General features: G+C 40.3%; 1 protein-coding gene across 5 annotated transcripts in view; it reads left to right on the forward strand.

Annotated features, from left to right (window-relative positions):
• Positions 1 to 24,636, forward strand: part of DIP2C (disco interacting protein 2 homolog C) — a 310,293-nt gene that overhangs the window by 165,025 nt on the left and 120,632 nt on the right. For 3 of the 5 annotated variants that reach the window (XM_051812854.1, XM_051812853.1, XM_051812855.1), the window contains exons 2-4: positions 2,507 to 2,578; positions 5,128 to 5,295; positions 14,592 to 14,702. In XM_051812854.1, the coding sequence (XP_051668814.1) occupies positions 2,507 to 2,578; positions 5,128 to 5,295; positions 14,592 to 14,702 (351 nt within the window). The remainder of the gene's footprint in view (positions 1 to 2,506; positions 2,579 to 5,127; positions 5,296 to 14,591; positions 14,703 to 24,636) is intronic. The other 2 variants (XM_051812856.1, XM_051812857.1) reach the window with 1 other exon arrangement.

Consider the following 24,636-nt stretch of genomic DNA (forward strand, 5'->3'; position numbering starts at 1 on the left):
TGCATGGTTTTTATGACTGGCTACCTGGGCAATGATGGACATGATTGTAGAAAGTTTAGTGATAATTCCAAATTAATTTGCTATTTGCTCCTGGAAGTTGAAATATTTTAATATTAAATTGTCTCGAAACCCTTTACTGGTGATCTTTTGGTGGAGTCAGTGGTCTGGGGAAGAAGTCACTATTGTTTCTGCTGAGAATGATTCTTTTATGGTGAACTTCAAAAGAGTGAGTCTGGATACCAATATGGATGAAAACTTATTACTGACAAGAGGTGACACTTGATTTTTATCTTTCCCACATTGATGTAAAAGAAATTACTTGTTCTTGTAATTTCTTTCCATCAAGGACAATATAGGTTTAGAAACTAGTGAAAGAAACTTAGGGCAGGAATGGGTGCAGATTGCATGAACAATGGCTGGAATGTATAGCTTGAGGTATCAATTTGCACATGTATGTAATACCATGTGTGTGGAAGAGTAACCAATAGTTAAGCACCTGTTGTTAAGAGTTTCATGTCTAAAATGGCATTGCCAACTTGCACATAACACGGTGGATTCTCCTTAGGATATCTCTGTTCTCCTTAAAGAGCAATAGTAAAATAAGAAAACAAAATTTTTACTCAAATTAAGATATGTCTGGAATGCGTGAGAATTCGGTGTTGATGAACATGGGAAGTCAATAGTAATTTGTTTAGTAACAGCTTAAAAGAAAAAGATGTTTATATTTTGCAATTTTCAAATAGAAACAAACACATTTTTTTCATTGAAACATTTTAATGAAGTGGGTATCTATCATTACTGTCTGGTTTGTGAGAAACTGATGATTACAATGGAGAGGGAGCTTGTTTTACTACTTTGAACACGTGCCAGGAGTGTTCAAAATGGGAAGAAATGTGCTTGAGGAGTCAGTGGGCTTGAACTTTAAAGACTTAGGACCTCTTCCAAGTCTGCCACTTCTTCCCTGCGTAAATATGGAAATGTTATCATTTAAAGTGCTTCACTCTCACTTTCTTCATTTAAAAAGACAGATATTTTAGCTGACTTCTTTTGTAGAGCAGTTTGAGATATGGTAGTGAAGAGGATAGGTGTTGTTTTAAGCACTGTTTTTTAACCAGGGACGAGAGGTTGGCTCAGGACACTGGTAGAGAGGTTTGGAGATTTTTCCTCCTAATTGCTTACTGGAACCATTTCCAAGAAAAGGTGTTTCAGCAAGGAGCAACATTTGAAGATGTTTTTATGCAATTATTGATTTCAGACCAGCCCACAGAAAGCTCTATCTAGACATTGGTGCTAATTTACCATCCATTTAGCAAAGCAGCTGAGATTGAATTGAATGTGTATGTTGTTCTCTTGGAAAATGGTGTCCTTAGGTAAAGGTTGAACATAGGCACCTATTGCTGTATTTAGCAGGACATTACTGCCAAAGCACCTCAACTGTTTGTGGTTTCCACCCCTCTAAGCCCTCAAACTTTACAAACATAAGAGTCCAGTAGTGCAACTGAACTTCAGCTGCATGATGAGTCTCACAATAGCAGATAGGCTTATTGAAAGGGCAGGGAATAGTGTTATTTAAAAAATCTCATAATTGTAGAATTAGCACACTTCTTAGTGTCTGAAGTAGCTTATAATTCAACACCAGCATATATGCATGTATAAAATTCAATATCCAGCTCCAGAGCCAGGACTCTATTTCAGCTTTGTTACCAAACCTCTCCTGAATCTAATAAGGCTAAAAGTATATATTTTGTTCTACATGACTATTCATCCATCATTTTCTGTCAGAAAACTTTTACAGAATAATATCTTTTAGTGTTTACATTAAAAAAACCCCAACACAACTTACCTGGGGAAGCTGGAGACACAGTGAAGTGTCATTTTAATTGAATTTAGGAAATACAAACATGTGTCTCCAAAATTTTTTTTTGAGGTGTAAGTGGAAAGCCAAACAAAGAGTCTTTATGGTACTGCTTTCTAGTGGATCTGTGGTAATTTGTTTTGTTTTGGCTTTGTTCCTCTCAGTACTGCTTAGAAATTAGCTAAAACATTTATATTGCAGAAATGATATAGCAGCAGTTTCAAGTCTTTTGTGCCTCACATGCTTGATTAGAAAAATCCCATTAATGATAGAAAATGCTAATCAGTGATGTGTTTTGCCAGCCACTACAGGCCCACACATTCTATATAATCCATTGTTTATTAACCTAATGAAGGTCATTGTAGCTTTTCAAAGTTTGTGTGACAGCACATCAAAATGGTTTTAAAACTCTGTGCTGCTGGACTTCGGTTCTGGAATAAGTCAAGGCTGGGTATTTACTTGTCAGAATGGCTCCGGCGTAAATTGAGTTTTTTTGGGGTGGAATGATCATACTGTGCTTCTCATTTGTTCATTATAATTGTCACGACAGACAAACAGTGCAGTGGTGGCTAAGCTGATGGTGCTGCCATTAAGCAGCTAGACACTGTCTTTATCCACATTGTATTGATTTTCCTTTTCTTTTCTTGACAGGTGACATCACACAGAAAGGATATGAAAAGAAGAGATCAAAATTAATTGGGGCCTACCTGCCACAGCCTCCCGGTACGTATATCTTTGCTTGCGATATATGAAGATGTCAAGTGTACTGATAGTTGCCACTGTAAAAATCTGCATCTCTGAAGAAATATATGTGGCAGAAACAAAGCTATTGTTATGCAGAATAAGCTTATTCCCTCCATTTTATGTGTATTTTTATATATATGTCCGCTTTGATGTGTGTGTACATATTTTACATACGTTGGTGTGGGTTTGGCAGTCATGTCTGGAAAACTAAATCAGACTGGGCTTGTTAGAGAGGCATTGTTTGTTGGAAGGAATGCAAGAATACAGAGGAAAACGTGATGTCCTAACTCATTAACATCTCAGCCAAGTAAAGTTTTCTGAACAGAGATATACACAAGAGTGGAAGAAAACCATGGACCTTTGTACTTTCGTCCATTTCTGGGTTTTCTATCCCAGTCTCACTTTTGAAGACACTAGAGAGACCAGCAGCATCCCTAGAGTCCAGCTTGACCTTTCATACATACCTGGTCTCAATACTGAAGGGTGGGCTGCATGTACTTGCCCAAAAGGTGTAAAAATATCTTCAAACTATATTTAATAATGTATTGCTTTATTGAATTTATTTCATATATATGTACAAGAACTTTCAGAGTTCTTTCACTGTTCTGAGGCACTGGATCATGAAGTTCACTATGTAGTTGGAAGTATTGGTGTAGACCTCTGTTCTGTCTTGGCCTCAGAGGAGTGTGCCCACCCTCTCCTGGAATCTCACTGACCTTACAGAGGCTCCACTTGGGCTTGGCTGTCCTCTGAGCCATGTTTTTTTTGCAGGCCTTGGAACTAATTTCCTCCTCATTTTATAAAATCTTTCCTTTATGGTGGCATTGATGGGTTTTTATTTAAACTGCTCATGTGTGAAGGCACTGCCTTGTTCACTTCTTCAGGTTTATATCTATTGTCTAGCTGCATAGCAGAATGCTGGTTTTGTGCCTTTGGATTTCACTTGGTCTGCTCCAGTGTTGGGAACTCCACAAAAGACAGCAGTGTTACAGACACCTCTGTTTTCTGAAGTGATACAGCCTGTTTTGAGGGGGTCTGTGACATTTCCTTACCACTGGGAGCCATTAGAGAATGAAACAAATCAAATCAACAAAATTACAATACCAGAGGTGCAGTTTATTAAATTTCTGGGTATTTAGTGATCTGACCAGACTATCAAACATACAGTAGTCTTCACAGTTTGTTCTCATGAGACCCGCTTAGGTTTACTGAGTTGTGGAGAGACTGTTGCTTCACAATAATCTTCAATGCAGCAGTGCTTGGTACCACTATTTGTTCATTTGGTTAGTTGTGACTTTTGTTTCTTCACATAAGCAAGTAGAACTGTTTCTCCAGAAAACTCATAGTCTTCTGGTCAAACTGTATCCTGGCTGAAACTGCTGGGGATTCGTCATGCATATAATGATGAAAGAGAGAACATGGAGAATCTTTAAGGATTTATTTACCTTTTCAAGGTCTCTATTGTGATATTAAAGTTTTTCAGTGTAAGGAGAAGCAGAGGGATCTCCGTAAGCCAGGTCTGTAGTGGAATACATTCAATAATTTTGGATTGAGGATATAGCTGATTTAGGGCTGTTTTAAAGATGAGATGAAATGGAGTAAACATTTTCTGCTCAACCACTTAGCAGAAAGTCGTGCACTAGGAATATGGGATATGGATAAGTGAAGGAAGATTATAATAGGAACAAGAGGAAAAGTATTGAAATATATTCCACTGTTTTCTTGTAAATACATTAAACTCAATTGTTTAGCTAATGGCTAAGTGAATTATTTTATTTTAGTGGAAGACAGTACTTCTGCCATATTAAAGTATTTTTCTGCAGAAACAGATATTATTTGTGCTTGGGTCTTTACTGTCTTTGTACTTTTTTGTTTGTTTTGTTGTGTTACCTTTTGGACAAAACTTGAAAAAGTTCAGTTTTATATTCTCCTTCTAAGACTTTACTCATCTGAATGGCTGGAGGTGCCTGCTCACTAGGAAGGGGGAGATGAATCCTTTCCAAGAAGAAATAGGATAACAAAACAGATGCTGCCTTTTGTAAGCCTCTGTTAGTATCTCAACAATCACGTGACCAACTAATCTTTTTTTTTCTTTTCTTTTGTAACCTTTTTTTGATGGAGAATGCAAAAATTTATAAGCTTTGATGGACTTAGATCTTGCTATTAGGAGGAAACAGAGGTTTTAGAGATATTTTAAAACAGTATGGAAATGGACATAACTCTTTTGCTGGGATTGGAGGCTTTGGGAAGGGGCAGGGATTTGCATTTTTTGACAGCATTCAACAAACTAAAGGAAATCCAAAGGCAGTTCCCCTCTGTTGGGACATCCTGCACCTTTACTAGCATTCCTAACGCCCATGTTGGCAGAGTGGAACACTGACCCGCGTTGGCTCCGTGAGTGTCCTGTGGTGTCTGTGCGTGCGTGTGCGTGTGTGCTCTACTGCATGGGGGCAGCAGCTCCACTCGTTGCTGTAACAAATGTAAAAAAACTAAACGTGAATTAATTAGTTTTTTTCGACTTGTTACAGCAGCGAATGGAGCTGCCGCGGTACGGTGTAGACTGCAACACAGTGAAGGAGCTGCCAGAAGAATGCTCCGCACTGCCAACATTGGTGTCTGTGACATCCGGGAAGCGGCCGCTAGAGAGAGAGCAGCCAGCACAGCAGGAAACCGGCCTCTCTTTTATTTTCGTTTTGGTGAGCACGATGAATGTATCTTTTCCAGTCCGTATCTGTATATAACTGTGCCTCATCTGGAAGCCTCTGGTAGACGCCTATGCCAGTATGATAAACATGGGGCTGCCAGTTGCAAGGCAGGACAACCAAAGGACAACATCTGGGAGGCCGTTGCTGGCTTTTGTCTGCCTAAAAGTGAAATGATGGGAAGGGAGAAGGAATAGCTCTACTTAGTAACATTTGAGCATATTAACACTTCTCTAGCTTCCATACCGTGGATACTTTGGAGGAGGTTTCATACAACAAACTGGTGAAACACAGGCAGGCATGTGTTTTTAATTCCCATTTTGGCACTGCCTTTTCACAGGGCTCTGAACAGGTCCAAGCTCACCAGATTCTGGAGGAAGCTGTAAAAATTTAAGCACCCCTAATACTGTGCTGTTTTCAAGGAGAGATCTTCACCTGAGCTCTGCTCACATCCAAACCATTCAGAAGCAGACTGAATTTTAAGAACAGGCATTAGGCTGGTAGAGCAGACTGGAGAAAGAACATTGTGCAGGGCTAGGTCTCTGCAGTGTGGACTGGCGAGGCATGACCCCAGCCATGCCTGCATAGCCGTGCCCTTCCCAGGTACCCATCCTGCCTTCTGTGGGGACCTGTGGCTGGTGGCAGGCATTCTGCTCTTACTCCCTGCATTTATAGCAAGGCTGCAGAGGATTTACAGCCCCTCAAGATGCCAGATTTTCTGTTGCCAACCGTGAGGCACGTGGAGGACATCACACTCTTGCCTGTGTGCTTGCCCACGCTCGTACAGGCAGTCCAGATGTGGTGTAAGAGATTTCTAGAGGGAAGATAAGCTTTGCAGTTCTGTCAGGACAAGACATACCTGTAAAAATGTTATCTATTTCAGAAACCTTTCTCCACTCATTCTCATACCAATTTGTCATAAGATTAGGGAGGAGATCCATATGGGATTCTGACTGTATTTGTATTTCTCCTCTTATATGGGAGCTCTAAGTCAGATTCCCTCAGTCTGACATGATTAATTTCCTCTGCACAAGATTTTTGCAAAATGGGAATGATTAAGTGTAAATTGCAATTACAGGATTAATAATATTAATGATATGAAACCATCTAAGTGCTAAATGTAGGCAGTAGAAGGGTTGGCTATAGACATATATGAACACACACAGACATATAATGGTCTTCTTGTCATGCTTATTGAGGTGTTGCCATTTTAGAAAGAGAGAGTTGTTACTATTTAGGAATAGGATTAATGAAAGGTAAAGCTGGGCAACCATGTGATTGATATTCCTCCAGTGTTGTAGTTCACTCTTAGCTCCCTATTGCTGAGAGGACAATCCCAGAGAGCATATTGTCACATATGCTGTACAGCAAACGTGCAGTGAGTGACACACAAGGGATGTGTGTGTCACTCAAGGGATGTGGTGGATCCACTGCACATCTGCAGGCTGACTCCGCAGTGCCTGCACAGTAGGCCTGACACATCCAGATGCTGCACAGACTGCACATATGCAAAAGACATTTGTACTGTTCCAGCTGGGCTGTCGAATATCCAGAAATCTGGAACGGATGTGTTGCATTTGGCATTGTTAATGGGAGGAGGGGTAGGGGGAGCCCCCTTTTTCTTTCCCTTTAAATCTCCACCTGCTTTAAGTCAGGGAGACAAAAGTACAGCTTTGTTTCCTCAAAATGCTTTCTCAGGATGTTAGTTTGTAGCAGGAGCTGCTCTGTGCACAGAGTAGTTTTTCTTTTCTTAGTGTGCCTGTGTGTCTGACATCCAAAAAACATACTGAATTCGGACCTTTATATCTGTACATATATCCCAGTCCCTCTTGTGCAGTGACCTTTCTCTTACTGTCTCTGTAGAGGAACCATGACAGCCAAGAGCTGAAAGAATAACCACTTGAACAGACATTTATTTTAGAATAACTTTCTGAAGATTATCTTGATTCGATCAGTCAGTTCTGGGTAAGATAACGTGGACAGCTGCATGCGTGCTATTAAGAGAAACCCTCCCTAGAAGAAAAATAGCTAAATTACCTGCATTCGCCATAAGCTGTGTTTTTGCCCAATTTGCTTCCAGTCTTTTGCCAGGAAATTTGATTATTCATTCACAGAACAGAGACAATGTTGTGATCAATTAAGCTTTGCTTCTAACAGCTTAGACATGGGTGGTTCATTCTCTCTTAATGAAGTGCTGTGTCTACACTAGATTGCTTTCTGTAATTTCCCATCATTGGTACCACCAATGTAGCTCTATTTGTAGTGTAACCATGTAGACCAGTCATCAGTGCTTTATTTATTATGGCTGATAAATCTGTGAGATGCAGTGCTTAAAAGGCACCTGCTGCTCCTTTCACAGGCCTAGAGACAGATCGCTGCACCTCCTGCTGCTGGAGCCCCAACAGCACTAGCTTGGGGACATTTCAAGATACACAGTGCAGAGAAGATAACACATTTGCGCAGAAGATCCCTTTACCTTATGAAGGAACAATTTTCTCTAGAATTACAGGAACCAATTTCTGTAGCCTCTGTCATTAGCATGACACATATTACTATATCTGTAATGTGTGCATACATTTGCATACTTTTCTGTGTGTTTGCGTGCATCCATTTGCTTTCAACTATTTCTGCTGCTAACCCTTTGGGCACTCCAAGTAAACTTGGTGATTACAATTTCATTTTCTCTTCCACAGACATTATTGGGATTGCAACATTATTTAGATTGCAAAGAAATGTTTAAACAAAGGTTGATTCTGGAACTGAAAAAATACCCTCATGTATTCATTTTATTAATACTAACAAGTGTTCCTATCACATCTGCCTTACTAATTCTTGAAGATCTTATCAAGGGATAACCATGATGGGGCATTTCAGAGCATGTATGTGTATTGAGAGCATGTATCTCATCTCATTGAAAGGCATATGCATTGGACAACACATGGAAACAGTGTGACAGATGTTTCACAGATGAGAAACTATGGCATGCAGACAAATGCTTAGTAAGTTTTGGGTTTAAAGAAGAGTTTTGGTTTGAACTGGTGGATGCTTTGCAGAGCCTAGTTCAGTTAAATAGGAAGGCACAGAAAGCATCTGAGAACTGGTTACTGCTTTGGCTTTGCCACTCGACTGAGAGCCCAGTTACCATTTTATCATTCTTTATTTTTTGGGCATCTCTGTTTTCTATCCTGCACCATAACCTCGTAACACTAAACCTTGTTCAAACACAGAGCAAAAAAAATACCTTTCTTCACTTTTCACCCTAATAATAAGGCCAAAAAAATGGCTGTAAGGGAAGAAATGAGTACATGATGAAATCAGTTAGTAATGCAGGTAGTGGTTTCAGCACTCAGCATGATATTTTTTGTCTGGGAGGATATTTTTAGTACACATCAGAGTTGGGGTGTTTTTCAAAGAATTTGAAGATTTCCAGTAAAATATCTGTTGAATGGTAATGGACACCATCTGCTGAACACAAGAGCATAGGGGGAAATATGAAAGTGTTGGTTTAAAATAATCTTGACAAATGGGTGAGAAAAGATGGCTTAATTAGAGGTGAGTGATGGAGGGTAGAAAGGAATTGCTTCACTGAGGGCTGGGGCAGTGGAGGTAGAGCCTGTGGAGGTGTTTGAAGAGCTGGGTGCCACTGTCAAAATGAAAAATTGCTGGGATTCACAATGCTGCCCAAATTTGTCTGCAATATGAGTTGACCAGCCCATTGGTGAATGTGTTTGCTGTGTGAATAAGTAGCCTTCTCCTGAAAGAATCTTCAGATGGTACACTGAAGCTGTGTGACTGTCTAAAGAACAATGGAAATCAAACATCACATGTGAATTGGAGCTACAATGTGATGTCCACTGTCACTGAGATAAAGGAGAGAAAAAAGAAGCCTATGATATCCATACTAAACTTGAACTGAAAGCTAAAGCTTGCAAGGAAATGCTGGAAGGCAAAATTGAGATTTTAATAAGGAAAGAAGATCAGTTTGAAGTTTGTGGTTTGTTTGAAATCAGGACCAAGTGCGGGAGTAAGCTCATCAGTGAAGGAAAAAATGTAAATTAAACAAATCTAATCAGAAATTCCAGTTTTTCCAGATTTATCTAGCAGAAAGTGTCTCCACTTTTCTGAATGTCTTTGGTTAGAAGTATTGCATTTTAAATCTCCTTTGGCTTATCCAGTAAATTCATTACTTACTTGTACATTTGATGGGAAGTGTGAAATACCATTCTATGCAAGAAGTTCCGTGGGGATGGTGTGACATTTAACCTGTTTACAAAATACACGATGTGTTCACCACCTGGCTTTGCTTTTAAAGCTGAGCCATCAGCCATTGCATAGAAGCTCAGGAAATACTGTGAAGAGAAGGTAAATACCATTTCTTAAAACTGCACTGCAAGCACTGTTTGCCTTCCTTCCCACTGGCCCTGGAGTTGTTGAGTTTATCCTACAGCTCTCTCTCCTGGGGGGCACACACTGTAAGTTAGTTTTAGAACAATAAATGTAACCTCTGTCTAAGAATGCCTTCCTTCTATTTCTTGTCAATTCGACATTTCAGCTTTTAGATATTTTTAGATTCAAAAAGTTCACACAGACATAGGAATAAGAGATATATCAAAGCAGCTTGTCAGCTGTCATTAAGGAAACAATTGTCCTCTGTTGGAGAGGGCAATGCAGCTATTGCCACACTATCAGCCCATAGCACTGCAATTTAGCTAAAAAAGAAGTAATAAAGAAGGGAAGAACAAAGAGGTGAAGGCAAAAAAAAAGAGGTGAAGCCTGATTCCAGCTGACAGTTCTGTACCTTCCATGCAGTTAAAGCTATCCAGATTGCAGTAGTATTGCTTAAATAGCTTTACTGAGGCTCTTGCATTTTCAACTAAATACAGTCAAGACAGGACCCAGCTTGCAGATTAGGATTTGTGGATTGATATATCTGCATTAAGTTGTCTGCCTATGAACCTTGTATTTAAGCTTCCATTCTTATGTGAAGAGACACAGTTAATTCAGTTGATGAAACCCAGAGAGCTGTTCAGTTTACTCAAAAGTAGATACCTCCACTGACCACCTGCATAGCTCTCAAGGCTTCACTGGGCTTATGTAGTTGCCTGAAGATAGGTGTCTAATAGTGTTCAGGATTTCCTGTAGTACAGGAGACATCTGCACAGAGCAAGACTTAAAGGGGATAATATGCCATTCTGGTCAAGCCAAGTGTCATAGCCCACAACATTTGAAAATAAGTTGGACACCTTTGTTTAGAATTCTGAGTCCTGGTCTAGGTCTCTGTTTTTCATAATGGGAGCTTAGTTTAAGCACCTTCTTGTAGACACCCAAATATAGGTGTCTTAATCTGCAAGCTGGATCCTGCATTAGCAGCATTAGCTTGTATTAAGAATGTGGCTGTTTGCTCTAGTGCACCTGTTGATGCTTATGTGAAATGTGATGACTGTAAAGGCTGATTTCTCAGCCTTTCATATAAAACATCTGTGTTCCAGGCATATATATTTTGCTAAAATTCTTTGTGGCTTGTGACAAGTCAATCACTAGTGCCAAGTAGACCATGGTATTATTAAGAATGATGCCAATTTGACAGTGACTGCGATTGCGTCTGCACACAGGATACTGGTGTGACACTATCCTTTCTTTTAGAAAAGCCATCCATTGCTCTACTGTCTCCTGAAATTTAGGAATTGATCCAAGTACAGATTCTCAAAGCCCATTATGCCACTGCTTCCACCAATTCACAAATGCATCTGGGCGAAGCTGCACTTGAGCAAGCATTAGCACTTAACTCACAGACCCTTGTGCTGGCTGTGAAAGCCATCAATTTTTGGGGTTTAGTTATGTTCAGAAGTCAAAGTGGGAAAAAAAAAAGATGCTTGTTACTGCACTATACTGCCAGAGCCTTCATGGAGGTGAACAATTCGGCTGTTAACACTGCTTCGCTGTTTATGGCAACACTTCACTGATTTCATGGTACTCATTATTCTGCATGGCTTTTACTCCCACCCATCGCTCAGGAATGGCAGCGTGTAGGTTTTCCTATTGTGCACTTTGTCTCACACCATCACTGGTGCCGTGCGAGGGAGCGGGTGCATGGGAAGCCAAGCTGTGAGTCCGGGCGATTCCAGCTAATTCCTGCTCCAGCCCCTTCAGCAGGGAACTGTCATCCAGTTTCTTGCTCTCTCTCCAAAGTTGGGCAGTGCTTTCTGTTTTTGCGCATTAAAGGAACGTAGTATGAAGAGATCTCCCCACAGGTGGCTGATGGAGAGCTTCTCCTCAGTATTTTAGTGCAGCATAAACTTCCTCATGGTTAATTGGTGCTATCAGTGAGCCGAGTTCACGTTCTGCTCCATACCAGTAGAGGTTTAGTCACTGTTTTTGTATATATGGGAAACTGGGAAGTAAAGCCATCAAATAACCCCCACAGCTCATAAATGCAGAAGACATTTTCGTATTCTCTTTTAGTTTTCTGTGGCCTTAAATGACTACTGGTGCAGGATGTTGGGGCTCTCTCTTTCTTTTCTATGAAGAAAATCCATATTACCAATTGGGTCACAACTGATTTACTTAAAAGAACAAACACATGAATGCAAAGTAAAAGGGAAGTAAACTAGCTGAAGTGTCTCAGTTTTAAGATTGGATGAGAGAATTGTGTATCTTTAGTAAGAATAAGAAGCAGCATGATGTCCATGGTGAGCTGGAGAAGGGAGGAGCCCTGGGCAGTGTCAGGGAGCGCTGTGGGCGGCAGTGCTGCAGGCCAGTTGGGTGTCCTGCTGTCTTCTGCCACAGTAGGGGAAGCATTTGATGTCACTTTATGTACACTGTCTTTTTTGCACCTGGAAAAAGATCTTTTTGCATTTCCCAGAGCTGCAGAAGAAGAGACTGAGACACTTGAGATGTCTCACAACCACTAGGCCAGGAAAAGGAAACCACAGGCTTGAACGTATTTTATCCAGTGGCTTTCAGGTCTGCCTGAAAAATCTCCCTCCTGCAGCAGCTGCACACCTCTGAAACTGATGCTTTTCCTGAGAATTTAATTTCTCCTTCTCTAGTTTTCCTTACTTTCTCTTCTTTAGTTTTCTTTAATTTCTCTTCTTTAGTTTCTAAAGCCTATTGTTGTTTGAAAGATGCAGTTAATCCCCTTTTCCTGTATCATCACAATGTTGTACCAAAGTGGCAACACCTCAATTATCTTTGTTTTTCTCCACATACCGTTGCCCTACACAAATCATTTGCCATGGGAAGCGTGGCACTGCTTTTTTTTCACAAAACCTCTGTCACACAGCAACAGTGTTAGGTCTACAATTTTTGGGTGGTTTTTTTTAGGATTTTTGTAAATATGTGTGATTTCTAGAGATTGTTTCATTCCTGACAATGTGGATAGGGACTGAGATGAATAATGATCTTAGCACCTTGTACAGACTGAAAGATAATTTTTGGAAAAATTTCAATCAAAGTTAATTTTTTTATTAACTATGTATTATTCATTTTCAGGGTGACCAAATAAAGAAGGAAAAATTCTGAATATAAAAATGAGGAGGAAGTATTTCTTTTCATTATTTCAGTGATTCAGAAGTCAGGTTCACCTGCCTTAAAGAATACAAGGGCAAGAGAAATTACACAGTACTGTATGTGGAGACAGAGGAGTTAAACGAAGACATGTTATTTGATTTAAGAGTGTGAATTATTAATCACAATCTGAGTAGAAGAAAATTTATGGATTCATTCTGTCTTTTAGGCGCCTATAAGATTTTACTCCAAGTATGTTTTTTAGCCAACCATCCATTTTTCCACAAAATCAAAGCAGACTTGACATTGCTGATATTCCAGAGATTTAAGAGAGAAGCTGGATTTTGAGTGCAGTTTGTTTTCACAAAGAACTAAGCATACAAAGCCAACTTTTTTTTTTTAAAATGTGCTTTTTAAAGAGCCTGTTGAAACCTAACTGAGATTGATTGAAGTCATCACAGCATTTTTGCTTGATCTGTATTCTACATAAAAATTATTGTTTCCACAAATGTAAACTCTTATCTTCTCCAATAAGCTGGCATTGAATAGTTCAGAAATAGTAGTGAAGAGATTTTACATTGTGTTTTAATTGAAAAATATGAACATATTTACATGCATTGTTTTGTTGAGTCCAATTTCAAATTATTTGTCATCCATTTGAACCCTCAGCGCAAGAGGCCAGTTTTACTTCTGTTCTTACAGTTACACATAGTGTGTAACTGCTTCTCAAAGGCAAAAAAAAACATGAGAAAGCATCAATTTTTTTTTCAGGCACTCCTTGTTCTTTACCCCTGTGCATCACAGCACCCAAGGCCCTGTGCTTTGTTAGCTCAAACCTGAATGCATCGTTTACTGGGCTTGTCTGCTCAGGTTCTTCTCTGGAAGAGAGCAGGGTACCATATTATGCCATTATTACAGATGCAGATTTACTTTCTTTTCCTATTGTTTGTTTGAATTTTCCTGTGTAAGTAATTGCCTTCACTCTTCTCTGGAAGTTGTCTAGGAACATCAGTTTCTAGAAGTGTTTATCTATGATGCTGTTGTTATACCACTACTGTAATTTTAAGAAACCTTCAAGAAAATACTATTAAAAAAGAAAGCAAGTTCACTATGAGAAAGGGATGAATAAAAGGTTTCAATCTAAAAATACTGATATTTAGGCCCAGCATACTGAGATGCTGCAGGTACAAGGCTAATTACAAGGCTAATTCTATTATTTCGCTGGAACATGTTGCTATTTTCAGCCTGGTTTGGTGCAGTTATTGTTTACTTTCTGGCCCTTGGTAGCTAAAAATGCCTATATGTATTACTATAATTCCCACAGGAACTAGTTTCCACACGTTAGTATTGTGTTGTCACCAACTGATATCAATCAGATGAGGTTTTAGATGATACACACTGGCTAAGTTTTCTTACGAACCAATGTGCAGGAAGGTTTCAATATACATTGCAATAGTGTCTGCCTTTATTAACTCATTAAAATATTTCCTGAATACTGCTTAATGAAAAGTCATCTGTTTGGGGGGGAAAAAAAAATCTCCAAGCTTACTGTCTCTGTGCTCTTCTTATGTTGTCCATTATCCTGGAAAAATGGTTCCTTAAAGACAATCAGGAAAATAACCACACCAGAAAAGCTGACCAGAGGCAAGTAGTGTGTTTTGACATGACACGCTTTAGGCACTGAATGTTCATTTTCTGCTTCTAGTGTGTGCTGAACTCCCCCTCACTATAAATCTTCAAAAATTCAATCAGAATGAGCTGTTTGGTTTCTTTTATTATTGCAGGAGTGGACCAGGCATTACCACAAGAACGTCGAACTCCTGTTACTCCGTCCTCTTCCTCTCGATATCACCGTCGCAGGTCCTCAGGGTCACGGGATGAGCGCTACAGGTCGGGTAAGTAGAACTGAAGACCCCAGAATTGCAATGAAAACTTGAAATGTCTGGTTCTCTTCTTTCCTCTTTTTAAAAAAGAATTTTGTTGTAAACTCATGTAGCTCTATACGGGAAGCATTCGTTGTGCGAATACAGAGGAATGTCCAAGCATGCAGGGGTGGAGTTGCAAAGCCAAAGAACAACTGGAATTGAATCTGGCAGCAAATGTGAAGGGAGGCAAGAAGGCCTTCTGCAGGCACATAAGTAACGAAAGGGAGACAAGAGGAAACATGGGCCCACCCCTGAATAGGGCAGAGGACCAGGTCACAAAGGGCATGAAAAAGGCTAAGACACTTAATGCCTTCTTTGCCTTGATCTGTACTGATGAGACTTGTGTTCAGGAATCCAAGGCATCTGGGACCAGTGGGAATGTCTTGAGCAATGAAAACTTACCCTCTGTGAAGGAGAATCAGGACAGGGAATATTTGATCAAATCAACCTAATAGCCTTCTACAATGAGAGGACTGCCTTGGAGGTGGAGGGAAGAGCAGTGGATGTTGTATGCCTTGACTTTAGTGAGGCTTTTAACAGTGTCTCTCATAAAATCCTCCTTGAGAAACTGGTGATGTATGGATTAGATAAGTGGACAGTGAGGTGAACTGAAAATTGGCTGAAGTGTTGAGCTTTGAGAGTTATGATCAATGGCTCAAAGTCCAGCTGGACGCCAGTCTCTGGTGGGGTGCTCTGGGGGTGAATGCTGGCTCCAGTACCTCTTAATAGCTTCATCAGTGACCTTGTTGGTAAGACAGAGTGCACTCTTCCCACATTGACAGATGATCCCAAACTGGAAGGAGTGGTTGATTTACCACAAGTGTGTAATGCCATTCACAGGGATCTGGGCAGGCTGGAGGAGTGGGCAAACAGGAATACAGTGAAGGCTGACAAAGGGAAATGCAAAATCCAGTGCCTGGGAAGGAATAACCCCATGCACTCAGACAGCTTGGGGCCCACTGTCTGGAAAAGCAGCAAAGTTCTGGTGGAGAGCTAGGAGGGTGCTCTTATGGCAAAGCCCTCCTGGGCTGCACTTTGAGGAATACTGCCAGCAGGTCTGGGGAGGTGATCCTTCCCATCTGCTTAGCACTGGTGAGGCACACCTGGAGTGCTGGATCCAGTGCTAGACTTCCCAGTACGAGAGGGATATGGATGTACTGGAGCGAGTCCAACAAAAAACCACAAAGATGATTAACAAATAGAGCCTGTGATATGTGAGGAGAGGCTGAGAGAGCTGAGGTTGTACAGCCTGGGGAGTGATCTTGTCCACATATATAAGTACCTGATGGGAGAATTAAAGAATATGGAACCAGACTCTTCTCACTGGTGTCCAGTGACAGGACAAGAGACAGCTGGCACAAACTGAAATATGAAAAATCCATGTAAGCACAAGTAGAAACTTTTTTACTCAACGAGTGGTCAAGCACTGGCACAGGTTGCCCAGAGAGGTTGTGGTACCTCCATTCTTGGAGCTATTCAAAACCCCATTGGACATGGCCCCAAGCAATTTGCTGTAGGTAACCCTCCTTAGAGCAGGAAGTTGGACTGGATGATCTCCAAAGGCTCCTGCTGACCTACTCCAGTTTGTGGTTCTGTGGCAAAGCTAGATTTTACTGTACTGGTTCTAGTTCAGTAAATACCATAAGAAAAATATTTAATTTGAAGTATAACAAGTTGGGAACATCATTATGCCTAAATAGAATTACTGATTAAAGGCAGATAAAATTAATTTCAAAGCTCAACAAAAGGGTAAAAACTTATTTCCAGATGAATGGGATTGAACTCTCTTCATGATGTTGCTCCAGATATAACACAAAGTGCAGGAAGTGATTGGTTTATTACTAGTTTTTGACAGCCTTGACAGGAAGGATGTTGAGGTGCTGGGGCGTGTCTAGAGAAGGGCAGTGAAACTGGTGAAGGGTCTGGAGCACAGGTCTTATGAGGAACAGCTGAGGGAGCTGAGAGTATTTAGCCTGGAGAAAAGGAGGCTCAGGGGAAACCTTATCACTCTCTAAAACTACCTGAAAGGAGGTTGTGGTGAGGAAAAATTTCTTCACTGCGGGGGTGGTCAAGTTGTCAGTTATTGAAACAGGCTGCCCAGGGAAGTGGTGGAAACACCATCCCTGGAAGTGTTCAAAAGGCATGTGGATGTGGCACATGGGGATGTGGTTTGGTGGTGAACTCGGTGATGCTGGGTTAATGGTTGGTCTCAATAATCTTATCTTTCCCAACCTTAACAATTCTGTGATTCTGTGAAGGAAAAGTGAGCTCTGAAACTTCTTTACTCGTACCTTTGAAGGCATAAACTGAATATACTACATCTTAGCTGGATGAAGGCTAGGTGTTCTCAGCTGTTGTTTCAACTGCTGTAGGGACTGCTGCAGTGTAAACGTCCTTCCCGATGACAGCCAGAGGCCACGGACTGGTTCGTCTGGTACTGCCTCTCTTGCAGCTGCAGGATGAGAGAGCTATAGACAGCAGCACACCTTTGTGGCAGAGAGGCCCTTGTGAGCTGAGAGTCATAAACCAGGACCTGGTGGCTACGGAGGGTGCCAAGGAGCTGACTGTGGAAGGTCTGGATTGTGTTTGAGAGATGCATCTTTATGGACGCAGTCAGACTCATTGTGCTGACACAACTGGAAAATTATAGAGAACTCCTTATTAAACCTTTTGTAACATATCTCTGGTTCATTGCATTAGTCAAAGAGCTTGCCAGTCCCATTTAAAGGAAAATTAAATGATAAATGTGTCAGAGAAAGTTCATGTGTGTCCAGGCCATTCTGATAAATTTTTAAAACTCCCCTCTCCCTTCAGAAACCTTGGGTTCATACTGTAGATGCTGCCAATTTTTTGTTGAATAATGGTTGTGGTATCTGCGTGATAATTCTTTGATATATAATCTCCTAGAAGCTTCTCCAACATTACACTAAAAATGGTCTGATTTTTACCCAGTGGTTTTAAATAGGTAAAAAAATACTATTCCTGAACTTGTCTAATTTGTGGGCGTGCAGCACATGGTCCTCCAACATCCAAGCTGTGACTCTCCAGAGCAATTCTGTTAAAAACATGTGCATTTGACTGTGTGTTGAAAGTTGTCTGCTTAAGCTATGCGTGCCATTTGTAAACTAAGATGTTGAGTCAGTTTGGGGATGGGCAAAAGGAAACATCATGCACAGCTTCCCTGTGCCTCTTCTGAGCCCCCAGGAGTGCTCTGAGTTGGTGTTTCTGCTCCTTGGTTTCAGTTGCTGCCTGCTGCCTTAAAAGGAAGGCATTTGTTCAGCAAAATGGTGCATAAGGTCCTGCCTTAGGGATAGGGTGAGTTGTTGTAATGAGAGAGAGATATATATGTATATATAAATGTGTATATATATATATATATATATATATATATAAATAATAAAGACAAAAACTTTGTTGCTTAGAGGAAAAGTAATGAATTGAGTGTAAAGGGTTGTTATTAGTGCAGCAGTCTCACTTTAGGAGAGTCGGGAGTACATTACAAATGCAGATCTTTCTTGCTGTTGTGAAAATGTCCTCAGTGTTAAAACTGAAAAGCCTGACAGTATTTTGGGGACTTGTGGCAGGCTTTGAATTCCTACACTGGTTGTTGTATAGCATAACTCCTCAGTGAGTCATTGAGCTCTTCAGCAAATTGGTTTGAACACTTCCTGCATCTTCACTTGCTTAAGAGAAAACAGTATGGAGCAAATGTCAGTGAAGGTAAATGTAAACATACATTTCAATTTTGAAAAGTTATCAGATCATTTTCAAATTTACTTTCAGAGGAGCTTTGCTTAGATACAGTGCAATGTTCCTACCCTGAACTGTGTTCTCCCCGTCTGTACTTTGCCCCTGTGAGATCAGAAACCTGTTTCTTTCTTGGTCTGTAATTCATACTCTCTATTACTGTAGGTTGCAAACTTGCAAGTCAGATTTCATTCTCGTTATCTTGTTTTCAAATTCAGATTTGCTTCAGGTAGAAACCTTTGTATTACTTGTTGTTTTGCTGTGCTTAATACTTCACCATCTCTGCTCTGATCACATTGTGATTGTTAGATCCTAGCTGTTACCCAGTTTCAGTGTTTGTTATCATATTTGGCACAGCTCCTTGGAAAAGGCTCAAAAGAAAATGAATGCACATCTTTAACCAATAAGGAATTCACTTCTAGGAAAACATTTTCCTTCCTTGGTGTTTTTGCACAATTTATTTCAATTAACATCTGCAAACAGATCCTCCATTCCAACTCTGATCAAAGTACTTTTCTGTCTCTTCTTGGTAAGGTTTTCCTAATTGGAAGTCTAAGATTCTGAAAGTCATTCAGTTCTCCTTCCATGCCTTTGCTTTTTACATAGGTTTAGATGTCAGTGAAGATTGTTTAATGAACTCTCTTTGGAGACTCAGAATTATTGCTGCCACTAATACCACCTTCAACTTTTGGTCTTTTATTATGGAAAATGTCAGACTGTGACATTTTAAATCCCTACCTATTTTCTTACTTCAGTCTTTATTATTATTATTATTATTATTATTATTATTTCATTAATGTAACAGAATTTTTAACACTGTAATTGTGAAAACCTGGTTTCTATGATTTTTATATTCTAAATAAAATTGAATCTTGAGTTTACAGAAGCTATTTTTTCCCCTAAATGTTTCTGGTACATTTTGCATTTCAAGACAATTTGATTTTAGAATTCAGCCTACATTGGAAATTTAGTCTAATTCTTTAAAACTGAAAAGGTTTAAAATTCCTTGGCTGCTTTTTTTCATACAAGAAGGGATCCTGAAATCATTATGTTTCAAAAAGTCAGCTTTGATAATTTTTTGATGCCTAAAGATATAGATGATGCTGTAAGTGTAGTAACTGGGCTTAACAGGGTTAAGCTATATTAAGTACTTTATACAAATGTGGCAAATAGTTTAGCTGATTTTAATCCAAAAGCATTTTTTAATTTGTTTACTACTGAATTTAAAAGGATCACTTAGTATTTACTCACTTTGAAAAAGCATTTGGAAAGGTTTTCCAAGTGTAGATCATGGCAATGTTTTTCTCTTAGCAGCTGCCATTCCTTATCCTGTGCTTGTACTATAACACTGTCTGGGGGCTAAAGATGATGCTGAAGCCAAATGTTGCTATAGGCTAGATCAGTAACTTTGGCCAAGAGGCTTTCCTGGCCAGTGGATTTTCAGGCAAGAAAACTCAGTCAGAGGAAAGCAGACTTGCACTGCACTTCTGGCTCTGCATGTGGAATGTCAGCATCGGGCTTGGTCTGGCTCGAGCAATGGGACTGCAAAATCAGGCACGGACTGGAGTATGAGTTAGTAATGGTCATGTAGATTTAGCTGCAGTTGGACAAACAGCTTTGTTTCCTTAGTAACATTTAGAAACTAGGTTTCTCAAATACTTCTGGAAGCTGCAAGGCCATGAATTTGGTATGGAGATAAGGAGATAGGAATTATGTGATGGAGTAGGCAGTGGCTAATCTGAATGGCTTAGCTTTTACACCCTTGCCATGCCATCTAAATGAGCTAACTCAGTTGAAGACTGAGATTTTTGGAGGATCTTGTCCTTACATGCCCTCCATACGGTCACTAGGGACCTGTTTGCTCCCTGGTTAACACTGACTACATTCTGCTCCTGCTAATGTTGAATCCCTCATAGAAGGACCTGAAGCTTCTGCCACCATTATTTAAAACACCATTGTATAGGCTGTCTTGCTTTTGGAAGAATGGTCTTAACTGATTTGGTGCTTAAAATAGTGACCTGTAACCCCTCCACAGTGTTACCCTGAAGTAGTCCTGCTCGAGTTTGGCCCCTTGCCTGTGGCTGCCTGTTGTGGTGGCCTGAAGCAGAGCTGGGCTCTGCTGCCACATAAAGGCTGGACTGCAGTACAGCAGCAGCTGCTGCTGTGGCACTGCCAAAAGACATACCCCAGGGGTAACTGGGCAGGTCCTTGTCTTCAGAAATTGTTTTCTTGGTCACGATAAATCTCCCTCAGTTCTTTGTTTCTCAGCTGGTCATGATCTGCAGGGTTCAGAGAGCAACTCTCCTTCAGGGACTTCCAGCATCTGTTTTAACTGCTCTCTAGGGAACAGGAATGTTGTCCTCCCTTAGCTGGATGTTCAATACACAAAGAACTGAAACATCAGGTCCCTTCCAACTTCATTTTTCCAAGGGAACACCCTGTGGCCTTTAGAGTAGGCCAAAGCAAAATGCTAAATTTCTTTGTCCCAATGCTGACAACCAGAGCACCTTCTCATGTATCGGCTTTTACTGTTTCCACATCTTGTCAGTGAAAAAACCCAAACAACCAAAGCCAGAAGAGATAACATAAAAAATGTGCACCAGTAAAATTTAGAAACAAAAAAACCACAACATTAAATGTTAGGGAATGGGGTGTAATGTGTTCAAGGCACATATATGTGTTAGGAATGAGATAGCAGCTCTATGATTTCTACTGCACCAGAATTCTCCTCTGATGAGATGATGATAGGAGAGATGGGTTGGGCCAAGTTTATTAAGTTCCTTGTTTCTCATGAGCTCTCTAAGGGGGCTTGAAGATGACCAGAGCACCACCTGGATGGTGCAAGTGTAATCCTTAAGAAAAATGAGGCCAGTGAGCTCTAAAAACTGAGTTCTCCAGATGTCAGAAATTATGTAGGAAGAGCAGCATAAGTGAAATTGTTCTGTGAAAGGCTTCGTAGAATCATAGAATATGTGGAGTTGGAAGGGACTCATCAGGATCATTGAGTCCAACTCCTGGTCCTGCACAGGACACCCCAAGAATCACACCATGTGCCTGAGAGTGTTGTCCAAACACTTCTTGAACTCAAACAGGCTTCTTTCATACTGTCCCGGAGTAAAGGCCAGCAGATGAGAGCATGTGTGCTACATGTGCTATGCGGACAGATTTTAAAAGGCCCAGCAGAGGGTGAGCACAGAGCTGGGAGCTGAGAAATGGAGTGTTTTGAGAAATGCCGTTTGTGGAATCAGCATCTCTCAACTGGTAGTATGGAAAAAGGGTACTGCCTGTAAAGTGGTTGTGGTATCCCCAGTCTCAGCAAGGACTACCTCCCTTCTCCCACTTTTGCTGAATTTTGTTCCATACATTTACGTTGTCAAGATGAGAAAGAAAAAAATTGGTCTGGTACAGCATCCCTGGAGAGCTGCCAGCTCCTGCCCCAGAGATCCCACCACTGCAAGGAACAGCCCATTTTCCAAGTACACTCAGTAATTCTTTTAAAAGACATCTTAATATAGGAGGTTTTTGGAGGTACTGCCAAAACAAATGCATCCCTACTACAACTCTCGCAGCAAAAATTCCTCAACCACCTTTCCCACACTGTTGTTCAACGGGGAAAAGACTAAACAGCTTATACTGAGCATGAAATTGTGAAAATTCAGAACAAATCATCCCAGGCCAGGTTTGAGGGTCATTTGAGATAGGGGAACTAACAGTAAAAGAACATTCCTTGTAGACCCAAATCCTAGAGAAGTTGGCACCAGACCCGAGGTAGCTGGGTAGCTGATCTGCTCTGCTCTAGGAGCCTTACCACATATTTGTTTTCATTTACCACGAGGTAAGTGTGTGTATGAACCCTAACAAAGGTTGCTGACACTTTGCATCTTTACAGCTTACCTCATGGTGATTTTAAAATATTTGATTAGCTTATATTTTGTGCTTTTGAAAGGATATTCAAGATCTCACTCTACAATCCTGCCAGAGCTGACAAAGAAGAATTACACTGTGAGACTATGAGAGTTGTTGTACGTGGCAAAGGATGGAGTGGGAAGATTTGAGGAATCATTTTTATTGAACCCTCATCACATAGCATTTCTCCAAAGAATAAGGGGAAAGGAAAATATGATTAATGTTCTATGTATCAAGACAGAATTGCGTAGAAGTATTTGCGTGGCTTGTCATAAAACAAATAGTTTTTTAACCCTTGAGGTGAGTGAAGGTTACTTTTAAGAGTTAATTTGAAATCATTAACCTGGCTGTAAACAGACTTAGTAAGAAATTAATTAATCTCCTATTCTATTTAGCTTACTTACCAAGTTAATTTCAAGCTACAACTCGATCAGTGCAAAAAAGAGGTTGAAGAAAAACTGTGGCAAATATGTAACTTACATAGCCACATTCTTACTTTTGACCCAGCAGAAAAATTTATAAGGATAAGTGTAGAACTCTTGAGGAACATTATTTGAGGATCTCCAGAGAGAAACAAATAGGAAGTTGGTTTACTTGCATAGTTAGGGGGCCTGAGATGGATCACCATGTGAAGCTGACTTTCAGATTGCATTACAAATGAGATAATAAATAAATGGAGGGATGGAAATTATTAGTGGGAGACTTGCATGTTTTTTCATTTCACTTCTGAGTAGAATTTATATAGTTTTAAATCTCAGTTTTGAGAAAGACATTTTAAAGTATGCTTTATTATAATACCTGAAGAATCCAAAGTAAGGCAAAAACTGTGCCTTTCAGCAAAACTAACAGTGGAATCATAAAGAGTTCAGTCTGCTATTTTGGTGTCCTCTGTTTCCAGCATGTAACCTCTGTGTTTCACAGCCTACCCGCACATCTTTCCCAACTTTGTGTTCAGGTTTTCCCTTCCTTCTACACAAAATTATGGATTATCACCACTTCCAACCAAACTGGGACATGACAGCCATGCTTCTTTAGAGTTAGGCTTTCTAACCACATGAGAATATACCAAACATCTAGCTTCTGCATGTGTGTACCAGGTGGGGACAGAAGATGCTCAGGAGGTACTAAGCATGGGCACAGCCCTTTGTGGAGTTCACAGAGCACAGTTTCCTGTGGACTTTGTTGGCTGCAGCATCCTTGAAGAGCCGAGCCTTTTTCAGTGGCGTATTTATGGGAGTAGAGATCTTTCCTAAACCACTGACTTTTCACTGTCAAAAACTGTACAGATCAACAAAATTTGGCCCCAAATTCATGAAATGACAGCAGAACTTTCCCCTGCATATTCATGTATCCCCAGTTCCCAGTAAAACCAGAGGCCCCGTATATATAGTTTAAACATCCCAAAGGCTGAAACTTGCACACTTAAGTTGTTTTCTGGAAGGTAAGCAACAGTTTATTTCTTCTAGTAACCTCCACAGCCCTCCTATAAATGGCAGTCATCTCAGAGCAGCTGTTCTTGCATTCAGTCAAGTATTCACTGTGTTTGCTGTGAATGCCATATTTCAGAATTAATACCACACCTGCTTGCAGCTGGAGAGAAATTAGGTGTCACACTGTTGGGGCTATGTGCTTTCCTGTCTTAATACTCAGAGAGATTGTGAAAGTATTGTGAGATTTATTCATTGCAGCATCACCCACAGCAAAGATCTGTTATTATATGGACTCACTCATATTCACATTCCCAGGGGTGAAATGATTTCCCAAGGACTGATCTGTGTTGGATGAACACAGCAATTTTTATGAAATCACTTGCCCTGTATTTGCCTGAAAACAACTCAGTGCTGTTAGCCCAGGACAATCAAAAGACAAAGCCCAACTGTAATCTGTTCTGATGATACAACATTTACTGTGTCTCACCCTATTTAGCATGTCCTGATTGCATTTCCAATAGATGTAGCTACCAAATTATCTCTACTCAGAGTACTTACAGGCCACATATTAGGAAATGAATTCTCAGTATATCCTTGGTTTCCATGGTAGCTCTAACAAAGGTCTGATTAAACTCATAAGAGACTTTCATGCTTTCAACTACTGGTTTCCTGTAAGACAGCAATTGCCAACCTTCTCTCTGTGTAATTATTTAGCATAAAATTGCTATACTTAGAATTGTCTTATCAAGAATTTTCAGCCAAAATTCACCTTTCATAATGCTGTTTTCCTATAGTATCAGCTGTCTCCCTGTAATAACTAG

Source organism: Manacus candei, unplaced genomic scaffold, assembly GCF_025592945.1.
Source record: "Manacus candei isolate 608988 ecotype Guabito, Panama unplaced genomic scaffold, ASM2559294v1 h1tg000089l, whole genome shotgun sequence".
In the NCBI taxonomy this organism is placed as follows: Eukaryota; Metazoa; Chordata; class Aves; order Passeriformes; family Pipridae; genus Manacus; species Manacus candei.